Source organism: Manis javanica, chromosome 11 (genome assembly GCF_040802235.1).
Source record: "Manis javanica isolate MJ-LG chromosome 11, MJ_LKY, whole genome shotgun sequence".
Lineage (NCBI taxonomy): Eukaryota > Metazoa > Chordata > Mammalia > Pholidota > Manidae > Manis > Manis javanica.
This window is the reverse complement of record NC_133166.1, coordinates 55,139,617-55,167,472: the sequence shown is the minus strand read 5'-3', so window position 1 is coordinate 55,167,472 and position 27,856 is coordinate 55,139,617. Positions and strand designations below refer to the sequence as shown.

General features: G+C 43.3%; 1 protein-coding gene across 4 annotated transcripts in view; it reads left to right on the top strand.

The window, feature by feature from the left end:
• PAMR1 (peptidase domain containing associated with muscle regeneration 1) overlaps positions 1–27,856 on the top strand; it is a 152,504-nt gene that overhangs the window by 90,511 nt on the left and 34,137 nt on the right. For 3 of the 4 annotated variants that reach the window (XM_037019950.2, XM_073216401.1, XM_073216400.1), the window contains 2 exons: positions 6,393–6,569; positions 16,722–16,850. In XM_037019950.2, the coding sequence (XP_036875845.2) occupies positions 6,393–6,569; positions 16,722–16,850 (306 nt within the window). Of the gene's footprint in view, positions 1–4,630; positions 4,774–6,392; positions 6,570–16,721; positions 16,851–27,856 lie in introns of those variants that run through there. The other variant, XM_073216399.1, reaches the window with a different exon arrangement.

Below are 27,856 nucleotides of genomic sequence, written 5' to 3'. Positions count from 1 at the left end.
TGTATGGGACAGGCTGACCCTTGTTTTCATAAAGAATCCTCCAAGTTTTTTCAGACTGACCTTAACTGCCATCATGTCAACAAATATTTTATTAAGATCTAAGTGTTGAAAATGTGGTTCTTGGAGACTATGCCAAGGGGCCATACTTACTCCTGCCATTCTGTGGAGTTAAGCTCCTGCTGTTTGAGGAATTAAGTGTTCTCCATCTGGTCAGCAGAAGAAAAAGATGAGTACTGGATAACCCTAAAGCAAATTGTCAGGCTGATGAGGGGCTGTGCAAAATAATGGTGATGATGTTAGCAGCCACTTTTCTTTCACTCACTCATTCATTTGTTCACCACATGTACGGAAGCTGGTCCAGGGGCAGTTTTGATTGTCATTGCATGGTATTCCCACTGATGAAACAGGACTGACAGGTTAAGTGTCTTACATTTTCCTAAGCAAATTCTGGAAGAAGCAGAGCTGGACCAGTATAACTGGACTCTCCCCACTCCAGGATGGCAGCTCCTAAGCATGGAAGCTGAAGAAGGGCTGGGGAAAAGCTTATGATACCAAAGTACTCTGCAACTCTCTTTATACTTGTTCACCCTGACTAGAAAAAGAGGGGATGGGAGCCTTTGCACACATAGGATAATTATGCAACAATTTAAAATCACTTCTGAAGACTACTCAATGTCAAGAGAAAATGTCCATGATCTAAGTAAAGAGAAAAAACAGTCGCTACAACAAAACAGAATGTGTTACCAGTTTTGAGAGGTAAGAAGTCTGTGTGTACATCTATCAGTATGTACATGCGTATATACATATACGTGCATTGAAATAAGACAATTTGAAGGATAACAGAATATTAAGGTTATTTCTCAATACTTTTTATTCCTTTATTTGTGATTTTAGTTTTTGAAGTCTTCACAAGGAATCTTTTATATTAAAATAGTGTAGTGTTTTATAAAGAAAAAGTTACTTTCTCCAATGGAAGAGTTAGGGATGTATGAATGTCTGTGGTGCCCAGAACTCCATAAGCTCAGTTTTACTCTGTGATTATAGGTATGGGCTTGACCTTTCAGTGTCTCAGGTTATCTCAGGGTGGGGCTCTATGAGTTTTTTGTGCTTTCTTTGTGCTTGTTTCTTGGGAAGCACTACTAGGATAAAATTCACTTGCAGTTTTTATAAGACCTTGTTCTCAAAAGTGGAAGGCAAAGTAAATTTGTTCAAGTTCAGTAGCTGGGAAGCTAGAGGTTGTCCTGGCCTGTTTCCCCCTCAGTAGCACTTTTGTTACTTCCTCCCTAGGCCTGTACTTCTGTGGGCCTCCCTTTCCCCCAAGAGTTAATTCCCTAGGAAAGCTTCTCTGGCATTTCTCTCTGCTTCTTCCCTACTCAGCCCTTTTCCTGTCTAGTAAAGTGAAGAGGTTGGGCCAGATCACTTTAACTTAAAAGTAAACATATGACCTACCTTACTGGGTCATTTGGAAAGTTTAATTCATAAACACTATAAAAGCACTTTAGCTAAACAAATGCTAAAGTACTTGAGCATGTTTATATGAAAACATTCAGTAATTTCTACTGCTCTTGGTTTTCTCTAAGTCCTAGTTTCTCAACCTGGCCTTTAGCACCATAGTGAAATTCCCTGAAGTTTGTATAGCTTAAGCCAAATGAGCAATGTGCCTTTTATGCAAATGTGTTCTAATAAATGGAGGAAAAAAAGCCCAGTACAGTAAGTGCTATTGGTTGCTTATTGCATTGTTAAATCTCTTCAGCTGGTCAATTCAAATATTTGTCATAGAATATTTCACTTAATTTATTTATTACATATTTTGGGAGTACTTTCTTGTTTCTGTTCCGGCTGGGGAGAAAGAAGGATGACGGACTTGCCAGACCAGAGGGGAAAGGCCAAGTCACGACATCCCTGGGAATGGGCATTATCTTGGCAAATACACAGATTTCTGCCTGTGATTTTCTTTAAACCCTCTTAGCCCTGTGAGTGCTGTTAATTTGGTGCTGATGTCCCTTCATGACCACCCATTTGCTCTCATCCTATGTTTTCTTTATCACATTAGTTATTATGTGGGGCCATTTGTACAGTGTTTACTTCTCTGTAAAACTGAGTTCCACGAGGCTGGGATTTTCTCTCCATTGTGTCCCACCTCCCAACCTCCTGTCCAGGACACAGTGGGTACTCATTAAATACCTGTAGACTGAAATAATGGACTCAGCAGTTCACCCACACTCCTGGCACTGTGCTCAGTGGGGAAACTGAGGATAGAGTGTCTAAATGACCTCTGTGGGTTAACCTTTCTTTTGAGAAAACAGTGTGTTAGTTCCCTCAGGCTGTTGAAATGAATTAACCACAAACCTAGTAACTTAAAACAGCACATGTTTTTTTCTTATAGTCCTGGATGTCAGGAGCTTGAAATCAGTCTTTCGAGGCTAAAATCAAGGTGTCCGCAGGCCTGCGTTCCTTTGGGATGCTCCAGGGAGAATGTGTCTCCTTGCCTCGTCCAGCTTCCAGAGGCTCCTGTGTTCCTTGGCCTATGGTCTCTTTCTCCAGGATCTTCAAAGTACATCACTCCAATCTCTGCTTTTTTTGACTCTGGGCCTCCTGTTCTTGTAAGGGGCCTTGAGATTACACTGGGCCTCCTGAACAATCCAGTATACTCTTCCCATCTCAAGATCCTTAAATTAGTCACATCTGCAAAATCCCTTGTGCCATATAAGGTAACATTTTCATAGGTTCTGGGTTTAAGATGTGGACATTGGGAGGGTCGTTGTTCTGTCTACCACACACAGAATCTTTGAAAAGGGTCCTGTTGGCTGATCTGGCAGACAGAATGTACATGGGCTTCCCTGGGAACATTACCTTTGGCTAAGATGATATGATACTCTGGACCTTACCTGTGAAGTTAATAAGATGAGCTTGGGAGAGCAGAGATGGGCTTGCTCATTGAAGTAAAGAGAAATGCCAATGAAGGCATTCTAGAAAGTTATTTCCTGGGGAAAAGGAGCCCACAGTATACCATGGCTGGGCCAGAGGTAAACAAGCCTGCTGCTTAGAGGCAAACAGGGTTTGTTCTCTTGGAGAACAGCAGACCTTACTTGGCCTTCAACATTTAAGTATAAAGTCTCATAAAAGGTGCAAATGACTTTTATCCTGTCAGTGCCCTCTCAGGAGTTATTAGTCTATAAATTCATAGAAAACCTATAAGGATGTAGTGCTTGCCCCAGAGTGAATGGTGGGGTTGGGGGAACAAGACATGAACCACACCCCACAGGCATACTTACTGTTCAGAGAGTGGAAAATACACATGGCAAGATAAAGCAGAGGTTGGAACCAAGAAATTTGGACCCAAGGCAGACAAGTTGGACCAACTGTTCTAGGCACTTCTCCACAGAGGGAGAGTCCCCCAGCTCTGATATCAGCAAGTTATGGGGTAAAGCCAGCTCTCCTGGCTCATAGCTCCACGCCGGACCCACTGCATGGAAATATTTAAATACTGAAAGGAGAGTAGCTCTAGAGTTAAGGTTGGTTTATTCAGTATTTATTGAGAACCTCTTGCATGCCAGGCCCTTCCCTAGCAGCTGTGAACAACTTAGATGTGATTCCTGCAAGCTTATAGTCATGTAAGCGAGATAGACAGTAAGCAAGCAAATGAAAACAAATTATTATACATGATGGTAAGAGCTATAAAAGGGAACAAGCAGGACACTGTGATAGAGGTTAGCATGGAGCGGATGGGCGGAAGTATGGACTTTCAGTGAGAACCTCTCTGAACAGGTGTCATTTACACTGAGGCCTAAAGGTTGAGAGAGAGGCAGTGGGAGAAGCAAATGTGAAGGCCCTAGGGTGGGCAAGAGCTTGGTAGGTTTGAGAAACTGTTAGAAGGTGGGAAATGGTGGCCAAGGAAAGTTTGGAGAGGTAGGAAGAAAGGGGGTTGCAAAGGCGTGTGGGCCATGGCAGATGATTTGGGGTTTTTTCCAAATGCAGGGGGAAACAACATGAGCCTCTTAGGCAAGAAATTGATATGATACACATTTAAAAATAGGATACTTGGGAAATGTGGATTCTCTGTACTGTTTTTAGGCTTCTAGTTATTGAATGCTTATTGCATTATGTTAAGCCTTTTATGGCCATTATCTGCTCCTTTCAGCAGGTCTCTGATCAAGTGATAGACACATGGGGTGTTTCTGCCTTTTGGCTATTGTGAATAATGCTGCAAAGAACGTTGGCATTTAAGTATCTGTTTGAGTCCCTGTTTTTGTTTTTTTGGGTATATATGTGAGAATAGAATTGCTGCTGGTCATATGATAATTCTATGTTTAGGTTTTTGAAGGAACCACCAAATTGATTTCCACAGCAGCTGTACCACTTGTCAGCTCTTGTTATTTTCCTTTTTTATTGCCATCATAGTGCCTTGAGGTGGTATCTCATCATGGTTTTGATGTACATTTCCTCAGTAACTTGTGTCAAACATCTTCTCATGAGCTTGTTACCATTTGTATATCTCCTTCGGAGAAATGTCTACTCATACTATTTTCCCGTTTGAGACATTAGGTTGTTTGTCTTTTGGGGTTCAAGTGGTAGGAATTCTTTATTTTATCAGACTTATGATTTGCAAATCTTTTCTCCCATTTTCTAGGTTGTCTTCACTCTCTTGACAATGCCCTTTGTTGCACAAAAATTTTTAAATTTTGATGAAGTGCAGTTTATCTATTTTTCTTTTGTTGCTGGTCGCGTACATGCCATGTCTCAGACTTCACTGCCAACTACAAGATCATGGAGGTTTGCCCCCACGTTTTCTTCTGCTTTCCTTCACATTTAACCATTCACTTCTTATCTAGATTTTAAAAGTTATTCACTTCATCCAGCCAACATCAGAAACATGGGAAGCTTGGTTAAGTAAGTGCTGGTGTCTGTCCTGGAGGGCTAACATAGTAGTGGGGAAACAAACCCGTGTGACCGTATCGTAGAGAGCTCCACCAGTCCCTCCCAAATGTCAGTCTGAGGATCTTCACTGGTTCACCAGTGTTTGTGGGGAAGAAAAGCAAATTTTTCATAAAGCTACATTTTTAAAATTTAAGGAACTGTCCCTTATTATGCAAGTAGTTGCTTGCTATGATGCTAGAATGTTCTTATGACCTGTGGCTGAGAGTAGATGCTGATAGTTTCTTTAGATGGCTCTACAGGGAAGAGTGATGAATCTGTGTCAGACTTCCAAACTTAGAGGAGGGAAATAAAAAACTAAACTATGAAATTCAAGGTTAGAAGCCACACAGATGCTGGGGTTGGTTTATGTGCGCCTACAAAGCATGTTGGGATCCCTCCCTGGGGTTTTTAGGGAAGGCCTCACAGGGAACAGCTAGATTCACTTTCTTCCTCAAATGTCTGACCCATTTCTGCTTCAATCATCATCTTTGTGCAGAATTTTTAGAAATGGAGAGTGGGCAGAAAGAAGAGCGAATCAAAGCTAGTTCTGTTTCTTAGCCTGGGTTCCTCTGGGCAGCCTCTGACAGATTCCTCTTACAGATCTTACCAGTGGTTTTTCTTTTTCATTTACTTAAGGTATATTTTTAAAAAGGAAGAAAGAAATCCTACCCAGAAAGGATTACTTTTTTTTTTCTCATGGGAAAGAACACTCAGTTGTTTCTGGGGACTGAATGAAGTTCTGCCAATGAATTCACCCTTGTAAAACATTGAAATTCTCCCAAACATACTAATTAAGATACCTTTTGTCTTCTCTGTTAGTTTTAGCTTTGAAGATACCATAAAAATGGCATGCTGCAAAATCGAGGAGCCAAGTTTGAAGGAAATGACATGGTCTCTCCTTGGCAATCAGCCTTGCACTTGAATGGCATAGTCTAGAGAGTGGTCTCCAAACTTTCTTGACCGTCCAAATGCCTGGGTTGTGCTATACAGTTGTGCAGTTGGATGGTTCCTTCTGGAGTTGTGCAGTGCACAACCTGTGTAGCTGTGAGCAGTGGTCTGATGCAATGCCAGCAAAAATAGAAATGAGCATAGACATTTAAGAGATGTGTACTTGTTTATAAATTATTTATGTATGTGTCAACTCACTTAGATTATATATTATAAATAATATATATAGATTACATATTACTAAAATTTGATTTCTTTCTTTTTTTGATTAAAAAATAAATATGAATAATAGTTCTAACAAATTTCATCTGTGCCCCAGTGGGTGGTTTTGAACATCCTTCCAAGTAGGCGACCTACTTTAGAAACATTGGTCTAGGAAGAATTGGTCTAGGAAGACATGGTCTTCTCTTTGATTCAGGCAGGGCAACACATTTGTAGGGCAAGGTTGCTTCTTAGCTCTGGGGTACTTAGGGGTCTTACCCCTTCTGGTCAGCACCTACATCCTCACCTGATGGTTTCCATTTCAGAGTACACAGTCATTAATGAAGGCTGCCCTGGAGCCGAGTGGAATATCATGTGTCGGGAGTGCTGTGAATATGATCAGATTGAATGCGTCTGCCCTGGAAAGAGGGAAGTCGTGGGTTACACCATCCCGTGCTGCAGGAACGAGGAGAATGTATGTGACTCCTGCCTGATTCACCCAGGTGAGTGTGGAGTGGAAGACCTCAGGTTGCCTTCATGTTTTCTGATATCATGAACGGAATAGGCTGAACACTTAAATTCTGGCAGGCAAACATCAGGAGCTGTGATACTATGATTATTAAAAGCGGCTTAGTTCACTCCTTCTAACTACAGTCAGAGTAATTGGAGGAGTTAGTACTCTATTCAGTGTTAAGCTTGTAATCTGTGAATTCATCCACTCATTCATTTAACCGACTGAGCAGCTCCTATGTACCATGGCAGGCACTGCGGATACAGTGTTGAAAAAAAAAGACATTCCCTGCATTCCCAGAGCTTGTAGCCTGGTGGGGCTGGTGGGAGAGGAAACAGACAATACAGTGGGGTAAGTGCTCTGATAGAGAAGCACAGGGCTGTCTCCTGAAGATATTTTAGTAACACTGGAGATCTTTCAGTAAAGAGGTAAAAGCTAATTTCTCTTTAGCTCCAGTATGAAGAAAGGAGGAAGAAGGGCAGGACCGGAGGGGTAAGGGAGGACTAACGGGGACCTTAATCTGTACGGAAGCCCTATGGATGGAGAGAAGTGGAGGGATTTGTGAGAAATGAGAGTGGAATTGACAGTGATGTGGGATTGGTTGGATGGGAAGGGAAGGGAAGAGCAGAGGTCAAGGTGATGCTCTGGCTTGGAGTTGGACATCTGGGAGGTAATAAAATGAAAGCATCTTAGGGAGAGATGGGACCTTCCCAGACCAGGTACCCATTCCTTTGCCTTTACATCAGACCAAACCTGCCACCTTCTGAACTGTCACTCCTCCAGCCCCCACTATAGAGGGGACAGTGACTCTCCTTTTTCATGGGAGTGCCTATTTGCCTGGAGGCCAGTGTGGACACTGAGCCTCAGACTGACAATGGTGCCAATGTGATTAGCAGCTCACTGAACGTTTTCTTGGTGCTTTCGCACCCGCTGCCTTGTACATCTGGCTTTTCCCCGGGGAGTCTTACCTGTTTTCCCTTTTAGGCCAGATCAAAAGAAGGACCTAGAGAATTTCAAATACGCTTCCCTTAGATTGAAGACTGAAAGGAGGTTAAAAGTGTGCTTTTGGAATTTCTCTTCTTTTTACCTGTCTCCTGCTTTTACAAACACAGAAAATAATGCATGTTACTACCAGGAACTTTTCTCTTATGGTAAGCTATAGAAGAGGAAAGAAAATGAGGCTCACGTATACAAGTGATATGTCTAAACCAACTTCCTTCTTGAAAGAAGGTAATGCTGAGTTTTAAAATGAGAGGGACCTCAGTAAAACCTTTTCACATTTGATCCAGAAAAGAAACCCACTGCTCCAGTTCTCTGATGGTGAGTGTGATTTGTAGGGAAATAGTTGAATAACCCCTCTAAATTTTCTTAGGAAATTTTAAAAGCAAAGCTAAGGGCCTCCCAACTAAGGGTCCTTGGTGGTGGTATTGATGTGTTTGAACAATTTGCAATCTTTTCAAAAGCCTAGTGACTACTGTTGGGCGGAGGGTAGGGCTTTGGTGTTATGAGATGACATGGGTCATATGATAAGTAAGAGAACTTCAGAGGTGGTGTTCTGTGCCTCCTATTGCGTCAGATCGAAGGCAATCAACGCCTGCCTCACCTGCACCCAATACCTTCCCACTGCATCATTTGGAGGCACCCAGCATCACCACCTTGAGGGATGCTAGGACTGATCTGTGGATCTAAGCAGTGAAATACTATCTCACACCCACCATTTGGTCTTCCTGAAAGGAAGGAACAGCTAGATAAAGGCTTCTTCTTTTTTCCCTAATTTTCAACTAGTGAGTTAATACCCTAGCAGTCCCTATTGGTGATCAAACAGGTTTCTTTGTGTGTGTGTGTGTGTGTGTGAGAGAGAGAGAGAGAGAAAGAGAGAGAGATAGAGAGAGAGAGATTATTGACTCGGGCATTTTTATTTATTTGTGTGATTTAATCCATTTCAGTCATTATTCATTTTAATACAGGTATCATTTCATCTTAGGACAGTGGGAGCCCCTATATCCTCCTTTGTCCTTCTGACACGGCCACACCAGTGTTTGAAGGCTTCCTTGATGTCTCCCCTGACAGGACGTATCAGGCTCTGGTTTTCTGTCCAGTTCTGGAATCAGCCATTTCTCCAAGGAACTCCGGTCTGAGACCACAGTCTCGGCACCTGAGATGTTCTTTGCTATTGGACTGTCATTGCTACTAGGTTTTGTTTTGTTTTAAGCAGATAGAGTTAGGACATAAGTATTTTTTTTAAAAGAAAAGTATGAGTTTCTGCTGATACTCAAGTTCAAACGTAATATTCCAAGTTTGTTTAATTAACTTTTTTGATTTTATATACTGCATCTTTTCTCTCAAGGTGAAAAGCCTATTTCCTGATAATATTAACCTGATCACTTATTTGCTTTATATTATGAAATAATATAATTGTACAAAATAACAATAGTACTGTTAGTACAAACAATGAGACCACTGATGTTTGTGATTGTTATTGACCTTAGAATAGATCCCATCGGTATATAGTAAAAATGCTGTGTTTTAAAGCCAGTTGGTACAGTTTTTTTCATCTGTGGTGATATACCACTTATTTAGTATATAGTTAGCTTTATTGTTTCCATCTGTTTGGTTTTTTTTGGGTGTAGGAGGGAACCAAAATTATAAAATAATTCTGAGATGGCGAAGAGGAAATGGTAAGAAACTAAAAGGTTTCTCTTGCTTCTCTGCTCCTATGAATGATATCCTTGCTCTTGGAGGACAAAGCCAAGCCAACAGACCAAAGCAGGGTGCTTGACCTTGTCATCTTTCCCCATTTAGGGGTCATTTAGTTAAAGATAAGAACAGATCTGCATGGCTGTTTAGGATCAGTGAAGCAGCTGGACTATATAGAAGTCTTTTCACCTTGTTTTTCGTGTTTGTTAAATAGGGTATTAATGCTTGCCTCACAGAGAATTGTAAGAATTAAATCAGATTATGGAATTAAATAAAATAAGAGGAGGTAGAAAGTTCCAAAATAGTTTCTGGATATAGTAGGCAATCAATAAATATTAAAAACCATACAACAAGCTACATAGAAACATGTCTGGGAGGCTACACACTAAGGTTTTCCTGTCAAGGAGGTATCTACATAAGGAAGGCACTTTTAACTTTTATTGAATACATTTTTACTTCACCCATCATAGAGCATTTGGGGAAAGTTTGTTGTATAAGTATTAATGAGTGTGTGTGGAGGCTCAAGTTGAATGTCAAGATCAGATATGAACTAATAAAGAATGTGACATTTTGTAGCCCCGTCTTTGTGTGATTGTAAACTTTGTACTCAGTACCCTTAAATCAGTTGAGAGGCGTTTGGTGGCAAGCAACAGGAACTTACTGGTTAAGTGGAGAAGCACAGCTGGGATTTGAAAGGAAGATACTGGGATAGCGACCAGTTTCAGTGGGAGAACTGAAAGTTGGGCACTGGAAAGCACCAGAACCAAGCAGCCCTGGGAAGGTAAGCAGGAGGACCTTCTCTCCAAGGTGCAGGTAGAAGATGCCTCAGCTCCAGTCACTTTCCATTCATGCTTTTACTTTCCAGAGAGAAGGAATCTGGTTGGTCCATTTTGGGACAGAAGTTTCTGCTTTTGGCACATCCAGTTTTTGGATGTGACAGGACAGGCAGTATATGAGGGAGCGTTCTCTGCTGGACTGTCATTCTGTATGTGTCCACCCTCACACTGCTGTGTTGTTTGATTTTTGATAATTTTTGAAATTATCATCTTGCATTATTTTTTTTCCAATGATAGTTAAAGAACAGTGGAGCTTTTATGCAAATCAAAATACAATACTTCTAATTTTAGAGATTCCTATGATGTGAAAGAATGTATCCCATAGGATTATATTAAATGAAACTTTATTTGAAAAATACTCTTAAAATTATAATGCTATGCTTACTTGGATAAGGGACTTGTAGTATCAGCTAAATAACAGTAGCTAAACCTAAAAGAGATAAATCAAAATTAGTTTAAAAACAGGAACACCTGCAGAGCTGTGCCATGGCTGTAGGTGGTCAGGAACTGGCTGCCCTGAGCTTAGTCACACCTGCAGGTCACCCCTGCCCCGGGGCCCTCACGATGACACCCTCCTCCTTCCTGGTGGGCCTGAGGATTCAGGGGATCCTGGGACAGGTTGTGGTCTTCATGGGCTGCAGGTGGAGCAACAGGAGCAGAAGGGCTGCTTGGGAAAGGCTGCAGGTTGGCCTGGGCGTTGGCCAGCATTTGTCTGATGCGGTCGCCTTCTCTTCTTAACTTCAGGAGGCTTCTCTTCTCTTCTTAGCTTCATGACGTTTCTCCTTGTCAGCACGGATGCCTTCCAGCTTTTCTGAATCTTTTTCTCATGCAAGAGGAACTCCCTTTGGTAGACGGACCTGGTTCTCTCCAATTCTTTGCCCATGTCTTCAGCTATCTTGTGCAGCTGGAGAATCTGAAACTCGGAGCTCCAGTTCCTGCAGAAGCTGATGAGTTTCCCCTTGATTTCTGCACACCTCCTTTCCTCCTTAGCGATTTGGCTCTCAAGTTGCATGGTACGTTCTTGGTGTAGTTCAAGCCAACTCTGGAGCTTCAGCTGAAGTAGTTGACTTTCCAGCTGGAGGACTTAACACCTCAGAGATAATTCCTCTGCCTGGAGGGTGGCTGTTTGTTTTCTCAGATCTTCATTCACTTGCTTTAGTTCTCTCAATGATCTGGCTCTCTCAGGGCTTTGAGGGGACACAGAGGAGTCAGCATCATGCATGTCAGCCTTCAGTGCCACTTCTGACCTGGGCACACGGTGTTTGCAGTTCCCCACTTCCCGCTTTTGCTTGACTTGCGGGTTCCTGCCATCCAGGACATGTCTCAGGGGCACAAGTGCAGGGATGGCATGGAGCAGGGTCTCAGCCACTGACAGCAGTCAGCTGACTCCCTCTTTCAGGTCCTGCTCCACACGTGTGTTTGACCGCAACAGTCCTTCCTTCTCCTCCTCCTTTTCCTTCAGCTTCTGCCTGCATCTTGCAATGTCCTGAGCGAGCACTTCTGCCCTTTCTGGAAAAGCAGTGTTTCCATTCCAGTCATCCAGCATTTTCTCTCCAAGTTGTTCTCCATCCTTCTGTGATGCCCAGAGGGTCGGTTTCTCGTCAGTGGCCTTGGGAAGTGCAGGAGGCTGGCTCCCCCATCCCTCTGCCAGAAGGCCCAGAGTGATCTGAAGGGACAGCCTCAGGTGTGTGGTCACCGCTGCCAAGCTCAGGCTCTGTAGGGTGGGAGGACTGGCCTCCACCACAAGTGGCCTGCTGGTGTCATCGGTTGGCATTGTTCGTTCTGCTGTGTCACCATGGTTTCCAGGTACTTCGTGGTGGGCAGAACAGCTTCTGCCTTGAGCCTCAGTGTGTCGTGATTTCCATCCTTTGCTTACCATGAAAAGCAGCCCCACACAACATGCCAGGGTCCCCCAGGGGCCTCCAAGGAGTGCTGTTAAGCATCCCCACCTCTCAGTGATCGCCAGGAGAGCCCCCCACAGGTGCCCCAGGATCAGCTGGCACATATGTCCAGCGGCAGGCAGCAGGCCCTCCATGGCTGTGGGGCCTCCACAGCTCTGCCTCCGAGTGCCTGTGTCTCTGGTCAGAGGGGACCTCGAAGAACCCTGCAGAGTTCCGTTGCTAAGGTCAACAGGCGCCCTACCCACAGGGCAGGGCAGGTAGGTGGGGGAGGGGAGGCCAGCCGGGCTCTAGAACACTGCTCTCCCTACCTGCTCTGACGGAGAAAGTGATGTCACCTGTCCAGGCACATGGGCAGGAGGGAAAGGCCGATCCCAGCCAGCAGCTCTGACACCCTAGGCCCACCTGGCCCTGCAGCTGACCTGGGTGATGACACATGGCTAGGGCTGGCCCCTCTTTGTGTATGAGTGCCAGTCAGGGCAGAGCTGCTGGGACCCATCCCGGCTGAGGCCCTGTCTCCTGATTTAACATTTTCTTCTGCTTCAGGGATGTCCACTGCTGCCCACCAGGGCCCGGGCATCTCCCTCATTTGACGCTCCCTATCTCCTTGTGTTTTTGTCCCTGTGGGTGTCATGTGAACATGTTTCTAGACCTTCTTTACAGGATCCAAGAAACATGATTGGGGCATGATTTCTAAATGATAAATATTAGGAAACGGGGAGTTAGGGGCTTATGACAGATGATAGTTACAGAATTTCATGTAACTTAGCGGCCTCTAGTTCATTAGCCTTTTTAAAAAGGAAACAAAGTTAAGTGAATCAGTTGACCCCAGTATATTTTCATTTTCCTGAAGAGAGATAACCTTCCACACTTTAAAGTGCCTAAGAAACAAGAACAATTTAAGAAGAAAATAAATCGCTACACTTTCATTACTTGAGATGTTTTGCCACTCCTGTGGAATTCCTTAGATTTTCCTTTAAAAAATTTAAGTGTTTTTTCTTATCATTATGAAACTAGACAGGTTTACATCAAAATGTTGAACTCTCGGCCTTTCCCAGCTCTTAGGTGATAGCCTATAACAAGTGCTACTCAGTGTAAAGCATGTGGGTCTGTGTGGGGAGAGAGCAGGTCTCTTTTGGTTTTCATATATGAACACAGACTCAGGCCCAAGCAATGCTCCGTGAATGTCCGTGAGAATGTTACCAGGTCTGTGAAACCCAGCGAGGGGGCAGGCAAGTACGAAAGATGTGAGCTCTCTGTCGGGGCGGGGGGGAGGGGTTTGGCACAGCACTTTCAAAAGTGACACTCATCTGCCCAAGAGAAGTGTGTGGCAGATTTTTGCCCCTGGAGCCCTTAGTATTGAAGGTGTTTTAAATTTTAGGGTAAAAGTTACCTCTTGCGGCAGAATTTTAATGCTAAGGAATGTGGTTGGTTTTAGAAGTGGATCTTATGTAATGTTCATTTGCAGTTTTATAGATTACTCACTGCCATTTAATTTTTTTACCATATCTCATATTTCTCTTTTCAAAAAGGATGTTAGTGCAGCAGCAGACTCACAGACACCCAGAAGGGACCAGAGATTACCAAAGGGAATGAGGTGGGGAGGGTGGGAGGGGAGGGAGGGAGAAGGGGACTAAGGGGCTCTATAATTAGCACACACAATACAGGTAGGTCATGGGCAAGGCAGTACAGCACGGAGAAGACAAGCAATGACTCTCAAAAGAGGTTTCAATGGGAGCCCCTATGTCCTTCTTTGTCCTTCTGACACGGCCACACTAGTGTTTGAAGGCTTCCTTGATGTCTCCCCTGACAGGACATATCAGGCTTTGGTTTTCTGTCCAGTTCTGGAATCAGCCATTTCTCCAAGGAACTCCGGTCTGAGACCACAGTCTCAGCACCTGAGATGTTCTATGCTATTGACTGTCATTGTTACTAGGTTTTGTTTTGTTTTAAGCATACAGTTAGGACATAAGTATTTTTTTTTAAAGAAAAATATGAGTTTCTGCTGATACTCAAGTTCAAATGTAATATTCCAAGTTTGTTTAATTAACGTCTTTGATTTTATACACTACATCTTTTCTCTCAAGGTGAAAAATCCTATTTCCTAATTATTATTAAGCTGATCACTTATTTCTTTTATATTATGAAATAATATGATTGTACAAAATAACAATAGTACTGTTAGTACAAACAATGAGACCACTGATGATTGTGATCATTATTGACCTTAGAATAGATCCCACTAGGTGTATGATAAAAATACTGTGTTTTAAAGCCAAATGGTAGTCAGTTTGTTTGTCTGTGGTGATATGCCACTTATTTAGTACATAGTTAGCTTTATTGTTTCCATCTGTTTTCTATATTTGATAATACAAATATGTATATACATTTATATACCTATTCCCTTCTTGCACAAAAGATAGCATACCATAACCAGTGCTAACTACCTTACATTTTTCTCTTAACTATACCTGTGGAGATCAGTCCCTGATAGTATAAAGCCATTTTTTTTCATTTGTTCTTACAACTGCATATAACTGTATTGTGTGGATTACCATGGTTTATAAGTATTTGGGTTGTTTGCAGCCTTTTGCCACTATAAATAATACTACAGTCATTTAGTATTTTTGCAGTATTCTTTGGGGTGGATTCCTGGAAGAGAATGCTGAGTCAAAAGGAGCTACCTATATAATTTTTCCAGCCTTTGCCAAATTTTCTTCCATGTGTTTGGCATTCACAGCAGCCACATATGAAGGTACTATTTCCCCAAGGCCTTGTAGTAGAAGGTATTGTTTTGGATTTTTGCCATCCTCAAAGGTGAGTGCTAGGATCTCAGCATGGCTTTATAATTTCTATCATTTCTACCATTATGTTGGACAAGTTTTTCTTGCTGGTGGCAATGGCTGCAGGAGGTTCAGTGTCCAGGGGCCTGGTGGCAGCTTCCAGGAGAGCCCAGCCACACTGGGGCCTTCAGTGGACCAAGTTTCCTATTTATTTTCATGTGGTCCTAGTCTGTGTAGCTCTAAACTCAGTCCTCTGGCCCTTCTGGCAATTCTACGAGCTACTTAGTGTCTTTTTTAACATGTCCTTATTCATGTTAATCATCAGGTTTTTGGTGGCTTGTGTGTAATGGTTTGGATGTGACTGTGCTAAGTAAGAGAGTTGGCAGGGCCACTGACAGTGATTCCATTTGCCTCCTCAGTGGCACAGTGGATATAGAATCAAATAGGGAAAAGTGGCACATGGATGAAGATAGTCATCAGAAAGTATAGTGATACCACTGGGACCCAATTATGGGCCACATGACCTACTGGAATTTGATAAATGATATTAGCAAGTCCTATTCTCTGGTAGGAGAAGGGACTGGGAGAAGGGAGCAAAGTAAAGTCAGTATGATATGCAAAGTGAGGGCTCTTGAGTCTCTCTCCAACAGAAACTGCATGTACATACACTGTACATGTTCACTACAGGCAAATGACAACCTAATTTCAGCCCAAAGCAAAGAAGTATGCACTCAAGGAAGCACTGGTCATCTCAGTCAGCTCACAAGCTTGGATTAGCACTTCATTCATCTATCCATCCATTTATTAATTCACTCCAGTGATACTTATTGAGCACTTATTATGTACCAGATATTGTATTAAGTTCTGGGTTATGTTGAAAAAGATACAGTCCCTGAGTTCAGCCTATTATAAGAAAACAAGTAATAGGCAGTGAAAATCAAGCACCATATATATACCATGGCAGGGGTGAGCCAAGTGGAGTTACAGTAATGCAGAATAATAATGATGGCACCTATTTGCGGGGTAATTACTATATGTGATGCCCTTTACATGTATTAATTTAATTTTTAAAAAAACCTTATGAGTTCTATACAATTTTTAGCCCCAATTTTATAGATGACAGCAATGAGGCACTGAGAGCTTAAGCAGTTTGTGCAAGGACACATAGCTGGACAAAGGCAGAGCCAGAACTTAGCTCTCCATTTCAGGGAGTGGGATTGGATTATCTCCACCTTTCCTCACTATGCCCTACCCCTCAAGAGACTATGTCTTATAAATGACCCTTGACTGGCAGCTGCTCCTCCGTCTCTGGTGTGGCCTGCTGGTGGGGAGCAGCCTAACACCTTCCAGCGTGAGCCCATTATTAGGCATTAAGGTTGTTTCCAGTGGTGTACTTTGGTTAGAGAAGTACATTACATAGAAGAATATTTAATTGGACAGGAAGGTTTTTTACTATGTATTCTTAAATGAAAAAGTCATTTGTATAACAGAATATACAATATATAGTTTAAACCTAATTTTTAAAATATGTTTGTATATATATAGATAGAGTGTTACCAATAGTTTTCTCTGGGTGATGGGATTTTAGGTGTTTTAATTTCCTTATTTTTGCTTGAATGAATTTTCTAAGTATTCCACAATAAACATAGAATTCTTTTATAAAGAGAAAAAAATATACCACGTTGTTACATGCTACCTTTTACTACAGGTTATTTCATGTTAATTTAAAACATCAGCCACTGAATAGGAATATGATTCAGATCAACCTCCTAAACTCCTTGGTCTGAATTCTTGTGACTCTAGCAGGACTTTGACATCTTTCTCGGCCCAGGTGCTGTTAGTTGAGACAAGGCCCTGAGAAGGTGTGCAGTTTCTCATACTGCGGATCTGAAGGTGAAATCTAACACCCTTCCTCTTGGAAATGTTTCAGGTTGTACCATCTTTGAAAACTGCAAGACCTGCCGCAATGGCTCATGGGGCGGCAGTCTGGACGACTTCTACGTGAAGGGAATTTACTGTGCAGAATGCCGAGCAGGCTGGTATGGAGGAGACTGCATGCGTGAGTAGACCCTGACCTAGCTCCATCTCGAGGGTGGGCTGTTTTAACTTCTCAGCTTACACTGGACTAAAGTTTTTATCTTGCTGGAATCTGGGTTCTGGAAAGCTTGTGGCCAGAGGGCTTTCTAGGTAAGACTATAAAAAACAAAGATGTGTTTCCATCTGCTGGGTGTGGATCATGGACATCTGTTTGGAATTGGCCACAGGAGGTTTATATTTGCTCTTGAATGTTCTCTTTCTCCTAAAGGAAGCCAAGGCATTCTGCACACAGCATGCCTCGTGTCCATTCCAGAAACAGTTGTGTATTAGCATTGGTCAGCAAATAGTGAGTAAGCCTTCAAAAATGATAAATCTGTCGTACATTTTAAATATGAATCTCTATGGGTAAACTTCTTAAATCCTGAGTTAAATTTCTAGAGCTCACATCAAATTGTCAGCATGTCACTTGTGCCGGGAAAGGGATTCTTCTGGGTTCTACTTGGTCACCAAGAATTACTTGATCTTTATCAGGGTTCCTTCTGAGCATCAGTAATCCATTGAAAATGGAATAGAAATCTAACTTGTCCCTTAGTTTGAGATTCCTCTCTGCAGTGCTCTGATGGTGAGAATCCTGAGTCTGGATCTGGAGCAATGTACAGATTGCCATTTTTTTCACTAAGCCTATTTTACATGCTTTCTATTTGAATCAGAAGCAGTCTGATATTCCCAGTTTGCAGACATGGAGGATGGAGTGCTGTTGGTATTCTTTGCCTGATCCAACCAGTAGCAAAATGCCATGAGTTTCAAGAGTCTAGGGCAAAGAGTGAAGTATGTGGTGTGTGGCTCAGGAACTCAACTGCACCTAGAGGAGAGAGGGTGTATTGGTACTTTTGGATGAACCTGGGTTTAATTTATCCAAAATACAGATAATTTTTAAAGTGCTGGTCTTGATTGCAGATTTAAAACTTCAATACTAGTTTAGGTGATTTCTAGGAAATATAGTTTAATACTGGGAAGATCATCTTCTAGGTAGATTAGCTGTAGGATTTAATCCCAGTTTTCCTCTGGCAGCTGTTTTCTGGAGACAGTGTAGCATAATGATCAAGAGTATAGGCTCTGGAATGACATAGGCCCAAGTTTAATAATGACTTTGCCAGTCACTAGTATTGGGGCCTTGGTAGGTCATTTAACCTTGCTAATTCAGTTTCCTTTACTTTAAAATGGCAATAATGCTAACTACCTCATAGGGCTGCTCTAAGAATTGAATGAGATACTGCATTTAAGTACTTAGAGTTCTGCCTGGCACATAGTAAAAGCTCAACTGATACAATAAATATGTCATTATTATTCTGTGCTCTCCTGAATTGCTGAACTGATACATAGTCCAAAATTAAACTACTTTTAATGAAACTTTTTGAAAGATGTAATTTGAGACATAATGCACAGTTTCAGATTTCACATTGACCTCTGGAGTATGTAAGACAACTTTGGGGTTTTCTCCCCTTTGGATATGGGAGGTCTTTCTCTGCGTGAGTGAATGGAGAAGGGGGGTATGTGATGGGATTGGAGTCGGATCAGCGTTATAATTACAGTATGTAAATTAGGTTAAGAGTTTAGGTATTATTCTAAGTGCATTGGGAAGTCGAGGAAAAATTGCAAACTAGGGTATGGCTAAAGTGCTCTGGGAACATAGATAAGACAACAGTTAATCACAGCAGGTCAGGGACAGGGGAGGTTTTAGACAGCAGGTGATGGTTGAGCTATGCCTTAGTACAGGTATGGGCAAATAGGAAGTCGCTTAATTCTGTGCAATTCCAGACCCCTGTTCTTAACTACAGTGCTTTTCCACCTCCACTAGTGAGTTTCCCTCTAACAGTTATATTTTCACTGAAAAATCTGAAGCAAAATCTGTTGAGAACAGAGCAGAAATGAAGCTATAGCTTTAAAGTACCAAAGTACTAGAGGGTTGGGAGAGCCACCTGTGGAATAAGGAAAGGCACCCGCACAGTGATAAGTCCAAGCATGTCCAGGCCAGACCAAGGACCCAGTGGAAGATGGACCACCTGTGTAGATGCAGTTAGGAGAGTTGGACAATGGTCACAGTAGCAGCATGGTGGCTGAGGTGAATAAAACCAGCCACTTAGTTGATCCAAGAGTTGGCTAAGACATGGTTGCCCAGGTTAGGTAGGATGTGAAACCAGAAACAGCCTGGTAGAGAAAGAATAGGGACTGGAGGTCTCAATGAGGTGAATAAGCAGGCTTAGTGGTAATAAAGTAGTGGAACATGTAGATGGGAAGGATATTGTAACAGAGAAAGAATAGAATTTCCAAACTGAAGCTTTCAGGAGTAGTGTGATAATGTGTTCATATATATTAGTCAGTTTTTGCTGTGTAACAAACCATCTCAAAAGCACAAGTATTCATTTTTCTTTATGACTGGCTGGTGGATTGACTGATTCAACTGATGCCTGCTGAGCTGGCCGGGGTTGAGCCCTAGGCTCCATGGCCCAGGCTGCAGGGTCAGCAGCCACTGGGGTGTGCTCTTCTCAGGGTCTGCTGCAGAGACACAGAGCCCAACCAAATGCACAGGCACGTTTAAGGTCTCTGCTCAAATCACATTTACCAGCATACCCAAAGTAGTCACCTGGCTACATCCCTGATCAGTCAAATAGGAAAGTATACTCCATCTCAAGGGGGAGGTGTACAAATATTTCCTAAACAATACACTGATCATTCTGTATAAGTAGGTGTATTTAGAGAACAGGACAGAGAAGGGGAAGAATATTTGCATATAGATTAGTAAAGTAAATAATGATGAGACAGAAAGATGCCAGTTGCCCAGAGAAATCCCGTATGTGTGCCTGGCCCAAGAGCACTTGTACGAGTCTTGGGTTTAGCTTCAGGGTTAGAGTTGGGGGTATATGGAGTGTGACTGCTTGAATCATGATGGTGTCAGTATGTAGGATCAAGGTTTTCTTGAGGACAGCAAAACTGATTCAGGGTGCCTGGTCATCACCCCTAGCCAAGCAAAGCAGAGGCACATGCTCTCATTCATTAATCTACTCCATTCAAAAAATATGTCTTAGGTTCTGGGCATACAGTGACAAGCAAGGCAGATGTGGTTTCTGCCATTTTGGAGCTTGCAATTTAGAGAGAAGAGACCAAAAAAAAAAAAATTAAAATGTGGTTACTGCTAAGGAACAAACAGAAAAATGGTCAGATTCCTACTGTGTGGATTTGGTTATGCTTGCTCAGTTTCATTATGTTTGTTCTAAAAGCCTCAGTCCACACAGTGCATGTTATCTGATCACAGCCACAAGCATTTATGGAGCACTTCTTATCAACACATGGCTGGTCACTAAGGAAAACAATAAGCCCTTCATGAGTTTGTAATCCATCTGTGGTAACAGAGCTTGACCATAAGAAGACATCAGTATATAGTTTTTAAGATTCTTATCACCTACATCTCATACTGACATTAAATAAATGTGAGGGGAATTCAAAGGAGGAAGTAATTCATTTCACTGTTCGTTGAATGTCTGTCGGGTAGTGGGCACTATGCTGCCTACCTCTGCTGAGGAGCTGAGTGGTCCCCTGCGGGGGGGCCTATTCAGGGCCTGGACACGGGGCTGGAGCCCACGGCAGTGCAAGCATTTTCCCAGTAGATGGCGCCCAAATGACCTTTTCAGACCGCTCAGTTCTGAAGGAGGAGGGCTTCAGGCTGAGCACCATCTGTAGGGCTCTGGCACTTTTTCTTGAGGGCCACAGATAACCTCAGAAGGTTGGAGAAATGACAGGCAAGCACCAGAAAGGATCAGAGTATTTTATATACACATTACAGAGCATTCAGCACTGAGTAGATGCCTTAGCACTGTTATTTGCTCACCGTCCTTAACAATGTTTGTGATGATTAGTATTAACCTCACTCATGGCAGTCTTAAAATCCATTATGTGATTGATTCATTCATAACCATGGACAGGTTGTATTGACCAAGATAATAGGAGAAGGGCCTGAAGTCATCAAGTCCAGGAGAAGACTTTGTTTACCTCTTTCTGCCCAGGACAGATTGGTTTGGTAAGCTCAGAATATCCAGAATATTCTGCCCAGGACAGAATTGGTTTGAATAGCTCAGAAAAAAAGGAATCGGTTCTTTTTTCCTTTCCCCAACTTTTCATTTTGAAAAATTTCAAATCTACAGGAAATTGAAAGAAAAGAACATTCATATATGTTTTACTTGGATTCACCAATTGTCATTTTCTTACATCTGACTTTCTCTTTTACTGAACTGTGGACTCGTGAATTTAAATTTTTTCCCATGTTTCATATGTTACCATCATTTTTCAGTTGTTCCAATTTTCTCAGAATTGGCCAGCAAAAACCTTCAAGTCAGCTCCACGAATCATTCTTTAAGTAATTCCTTGCTCTCTAAATGTTTCAAGTTCACCTTAACTATTTATGTCCAGGTCCTGGAAGCAGCTGTTTCTCTATGAATCCTGGTGCTGTTTGGGTGGAATAGTATTTAGGATCTGGGTGCTGGCTCTAAGAGCCATGGATATCTAAAGTCAAAATCAAGCTTCCTCTCAAAGCTCCTAAACTGGAAAGTTGACTTCTTAAGTGTAACTACTCTGCTGACCTCCAGAGTGGGGTTTATTTAACTTGGCCCTCAGACTGAGTTCCTTAGCCAAAGGAGATGAGCAACCAGAGGGCTGAGAGCCATCCAGGATGTTGTACCACTGGCTAGCATTGCAGTGACCCCAACCTTTCAGGCTCTGAAGGGTCCAAGGGAAGTAGGAAGGCTAGGAAATCAACCCAGATGAGAGAGGATTGATGGAGAGAGATTATAGGGTCTCAGTGAATAGTTTTATCTTCTTAGTCATGTTTTGGATAGAGGTAGAGGAGCTGAAGAACTGGCCATAAGCTGTGCCCAAGAGTGTTTGTGGAGTAGAATATCAGAGAGGAGAGTGACTTGTGCAAGCTGGCCCTTAAGCCATCGCCAGGAATGATCAAGAGTAAATGAGGTGAGCGGGTGGAAGAGAGAAAAAGAAAAGCCTGCAAAGCTGTGTGCTACTGGTTTAGGAGCTGTCCTCCTGGGGAGCAGTGGAATCACCTAGGTGGAGTCACTGAAAACTGTCTCATCTGGTGCTGGATTTCTGTGTCCTGATGCTTCCAGGAAAGGAGCAATGCCCAGTTGGGTCCACATAGGGGATGGTATCATGTGGTGGTTAACAGCTGGACTTAGAACCAGTACAATCTGGATTTGACTCTCTACTCTCTCCATTACTTTGGGCAGTTACCAATCTTTTTAAATCTCTGTTTCCTTATTTACCAAATGGGGATAATAATACTGGCTCCTCAGAAGATTTTTGTGAAGATTAAATGAAGTACTATGTATAAATACCTTAATATGGGTCTGGTATGTATTAAGAGCTGACTAAATGGTGGCTGCTATTCTTATTATTACTAAACCAGAGCCATGAAATAAGCTCTTATTTTACTTTTTATTTTGTGGGAAGGAAATCAATGCAGGGCCAGAGAGGAAAAACAGTAAGGCAGGATTCCTTCTGTAAGGGACAAGAGAGTATACACTGGGTATGAGGAAGTCATCTCCTCTGGACAAGTATTGTGTGGTTGATATATTTTACATTTTATGTGCTGAAGCTCTTTGACTCCAGGGGATTAATATTTGAGCCTTTATAGAGGGCTTTTTGTTGTCAAAGAACTCATTGCTCAGCTTCTGGTTAGGGTGTAGAGGGACATGGAAAAGGCCTGCCTTCCTGCTCAAACAGCAAGAAATCATTCAACAAGCCAAAGACTATTCACAATTTCCTTTAAAGTCACCAAGTATCTGTGAACACAAAACCCAGAAGAACAAGTTCTTCCTGGATGAACAAGTGATTCAGGGTGCTCCATACCTGGGGCCAGTAACTGAGGTTTGGGGCAGGGCAGGTAAAGGGTGGGTCTGCCAGAGAAGTAGGAGGAACCAGGCTGATTTGTGATGGATCTGTGGGCTGGATTGTTGAGTTTAGATCTAAAGGAGACCTCAAAGCAAGAGCAAACCTCTCAACCAAGTATTCTCTTAAATGAAATTTTGCTGAGCAAGCAGAGACTGGAAAGCAGAGGATTTGCGGGTATTGTAGTTTTGCAGCTTCCAAAATGTGTAATTTCAAAGTCTCACAGTCTCATAGGTTTCCCAGCCTTGCAGTGATACAGGCGGAAGCAACTGAGTGGGGCTGGGGGAGTGCTGACACCCGAAGAAAGGTTTAATTAGATTCCTGTTGCTTGAATTTCAAGACCCTTCTGGAAGGATTATAGCCTCAGTCCTTCCTCAAACCAGCTTAATTTCTGCTTGGCTAAAACTGATCAGACACTCATCTTACGTGCCTAATGGAGGAAAGGATATTACCAGTCCAAAGAAAAAAATTGTCTCCTGTTGTGAAAAAGCAAGAGAATATGACCCACAGTCAAGAGTAAATTGTTCAAAAAAAAACAAGCCATCCATGATCAAATATTGGAATTTTCAGACTTTTAAATGATTTTATAATAAATATATTAGAAGATCTATAGGTAAAGATGACTATAATGGAAGAAGAGATGAGAAATTTCAGGGTAGGTTTGGAAATGTTAAAAAGAACCAGAAGGTAATTGCAGAACTGAAAATTACACTATCTGAAATTTTTAAAAAATCACTGGAAGGGATTAACAGCGAATTGATCACAACAGAAGAAAGGAGCAGAGCAAGGGACTTAAAGATTTAATAGAAATCAATTAACTGAGGCACAGAGAAAAAGGATGCAAAGTCTTCAACAATCTATATTCCTAGTGCTACCCTAGCCCAGACCCTGCTTTTCAGTTGGATTGGTAGGGTTACCTCAGTGTGCATTTTTTGTGATGAACCTGGTCCTTTGATGGGGTGCAGGGGCAGGCTTTCTGCAGCCAAGGGGTGGATGCTGTTTTTGCTGGACAACTCAACTGAATGGACAGACTGTTTGGTACAGTGTGGGAGGGGCTTTAAAAATGGTTTGATTGGTCAGGGAGATGTTTGATTTTTATGTGGTAATCATTCAATCAGTTAAAAATTGATCACGTCCCTACTGGATGCGTATCAAGGTGTGGACAAGACAGACAAGGTCCCTACTCTCACAAAACTGTATCGTGGGGGAAGCAAACAAATAAACAATCATTATAAACTACCAAATTGATGGGGGTTATAAGCCAATTCACAGAGTAAGCCATGAAGTCACTCCTGGATGTCTAATCGTTCCTTATGAAGACCTGAGCCCCTGATAAAACCCATCCTTAGCACTTGGTATGAACCAGGTATTGTTCTAAGTGCCTCCCTGTACTGACTCCTTAGTCCTTATCACAGCCCTACCACAGGTGAGGATAGAGGCACAGAGGCAGCTTGTAAGTGGCAAGCCAAGATGCCTCATCCTCTTTATTAAACTACCTCTGCACATGAGAGAGAGACACTCTGTGTGCCTGTCTGAGGACCTGTGCCTGTCCAGGCCCTTCTAACAGGGCCTAGAAGGTGTAGGACGAACCAAGTCACATAGAAGGTGTGCGTTTCCTTTTGGCTCTTGGCCTGGTATGTGGGTCATTCCCACGTCATCATCCAGGCCTTGTTTCTGTGATCCCAGGCCTCCTGGGTTTAGGGCCCTAGCCAGTGATGTGATGAGGCCCTTAGGAGCCCTGGAGTAGCAAGTCAGAATGTGGGCTGTCCCCTTTGATTCTTGTGCCAAAATTGTGTCTCAGATCCAGACAAGTCTCAAGAAAAATGATAATATTGGTGGCCATCTATTGAGCATTTTTATGTACCAGGCACTGTGCTAAATGCTTTATGTACAATATCTATCTCCTGTCTTGCCTCCTTAAAACAGACAAATAAGGAAACAGCAACAATGTAGTAGTGGGTACTATGATTATTCTCATTTCCAAAAGAGGAAGCCTGCATTTAGAAAATCTGGAAAACTGGTCTGGGGTCACACATTGAGTAAAAGGATGAACTGAGATTCCTGATCCTCCTTCCCTAGGCCCCCATGCCAGGATTAAGACTTTTGTCTGACTCCTGGGGATGGTCATTTTTTGTGGGGAACCTTCCAATCCCTGCTGCTAGTTTAGAAATTAATGAAGATTTCCTTTCAGCTCTGCAGAAGCAAGGTCTATCCAGCTATTGCTCCTGTTTTGGCTTATAGCAACAGGGAAAGGAAGGAGGGTTGGAGATGTGTCCAGGATCTGAGAGTCCAGGAGACAGTCCGGCTTTGCTGGCTAACTCCTCTACACACACACACACACACACACACACACACGCTTTGCTGGCTAACTCCTCTACACACACACACACACACACACACACACACACACACACACACACACACACACACACACACTGGCTAACTCCTCTACACACACACACACACACACACACACACACACACTCCTCTACACACACACACACACACACACACACACACTGGCTAACTCCTCTACACACACACACACACACACACACACACCTTTCTTTTGCAGTGAGACATTGTCAGGGAATCTGATCATGTCCTCCTCTGGGCCCACTGCCGGCTCTGCTCTTTCAGATTGCAGGACCACCTGCTTGTTTGGCGAGCAGCGCTTCCTTGGCCAGGCCTCAGCTGTGCCTCTGTTCTGCCCCAGACAGAGAGATGCAGTTAGCCTGCTCTGCGCCCAGGCTGGGCAACTCCCCGAGAAGAGGCAGGATGGGCCAGAGCTGAAGGAGCCCCTTGATGTGGGGAGCACGTGGGCCCCTTCCTCTTCTTCCCTGTGCCTAATCCCCACCCCAGCCCCAAGCTCATTGCCGAGAGGTGGCCTCTTTGTCTCTGGTCAGTTGGAACTTGGCCCCCATCCTGGGCCTGACTCTGCCCTCCCCGCAGGGTGAGATGAAAAGCACTGTGCAGCACTGAGAAGTCGCATGTGTTTTGGAATCCTGGCTGCTTCTGAAAGGTAGTCCCAGGGCCTTCAGGAACAAGTCGGTGAACATTGCAAGTGGCCAGGGGCTGGCGCCTGGGGGTGGTTTTGTTTCTGAGCCCTTCCAAGGCTGCATGAGGCCCTGCGGCTGGCCAAAGCCCGAACAGTCTCACCAAGGAGACCTGACTGAAGATGAGCAGTGCCCACCCCTGGGACTTGAGGAAGGGCCTGGTGACACTGCTCTGATTCTAGTTTCATATGCAGGGGAGCCAACTGGCAGCATTTGCTGATGGCTCTAGCTTGGGGTACCTACAGGAGGTTGGCTGCAGGGGAGCTGGGATTCTTACACCTTACATGATGGAAAGGTGCTAGCCCCCACGGGGTGGAGGCTGTACAGGAAGATTTCTTTTTTTGTCTCTAACACCCAATGGATCACTTCCTTAGCCAGGCAGCAGATGGGGGTGGTAAGGAGTGTGATGTGTGCAGGAAGAAGGACCATGCACTTCAAAGAGTTGGGGGGCAGAGATTCAGTGTATATTTTTTGGAGTGGAAAAATCCTGCTGCTTCAAAATGGAGTGGGAAAGGGCTGGGTCAGGAAGCCCCGAAGAGAGGAACATACCTACCCAAACTCAGCATTGGCACTAGACAGAACCTGGTTCAAACTCCAGCTCTGCCACCCATCAGCCACAGCCAACGTTCACTGATTTTTCTGTTAAGGACTTCCCATGTATAATCTGATTCAAACCTCACAAAACCATATGAAGTAGGTGCCAGTTTTATTCCTGCTGGACTCAGTTTTACTGAGGTTCTGAGCGATGAAGTCACTTGCCTGAGGCCGCACAGCCAGTGAAGGTAAAGCTGAGTCTCCCCTGAGGGCAGCGGGAACTCTGAGGCCTCCATTCTTACCAGCACTTTGCAGTTAAAACAGTAATTTACAGTCTGACTTCCTGGTTGTCTGACCTTGGGGAAGTCACCGAACTTCTGTCCTCTGTGTTCCACATCTGGGAAATGGGGAGATGAACGTTGCTCTTTTAGGTTGCTTGTGAGGATTATGTGAAAGAATATTTCTAAATTGTTTAGTCAGTGCCTGGCCTATAATAATATCATCATTCATTCATTCAGCAACTCTTCATTGAGAACCTGTTAAATGGCAGGTTCCATTCTAGATGTCCAGAAAAGTGTCACCAAAGGGAACAGACGAGTAAGCTAGATAAGTTTCAGCTGTGATGTGTGTTACAAAGAAAACAAAGTGGAGTGGTGATGCTGGCCACAGACACAGGAAGGCCTATTTTGGCCAGTGGCCAGGAAGGCCTCTTTGAAGAAGTAGCCATTGAGCTTCATTCCCAAAGGAAGGAGATGTGGGAGACACAGCAAGGTTCAGGGAACAGCAAGTGCAGGCCCGGAGCTGGGAACAGAAAAGAGGCCAGGGTGGTTGGAACAGCATGAGCAAACTGATGAGTGGTGGCGGTGACTGGGCAGCCAGCGAGACAGGACTGTGGACACTGGAGGAAGGTGTCTACCCAGGGGACAGCCTCTGGAATCAAGAGCAATGAGATCTAATTTCTTGGTTTAAAAGGTGGCTTTGACTGCTGTGTTGAGAATTGAATGATGGACGACGAGAATGGGTACAAGGAGGCCAGAGCGGAAGCTGGGGTTTGCAGAATGAGATGATGGAGGCCAGGCCTAGACAAGAGCCCCAAGTGGAAAGTGGCGGGTGATGCTTCCCTTGGGCAGAGCAGGGCCGCAGCTGTAAAAATCCTCGTGAAGACATAACTTCATTTCGTAACCTAACAGTAGTTCTCACAAAAGTAACATGCCTCAGACCACTCAGCTTGTCAAAAGTAGAGTTTAGGCTCTTTTCCTAATGCTGTAGAAATATTGTTGCCATCATCTCGCCATGGAGAAGTATCCACTGATACTATTATTTTTCTTTTTTACAATGGGAACTTATGCTTTTGTGGGGGAGGTTATTAAATATAACTGCATAGCCAGAGTTTATGATGTCAAACTGGATTTCCGTAGAGAACAGGGTTAGATAAACATTTTCTGTAGAAGGGCAGATAGTAAATATTTCCATTTTTTTGGGTCTT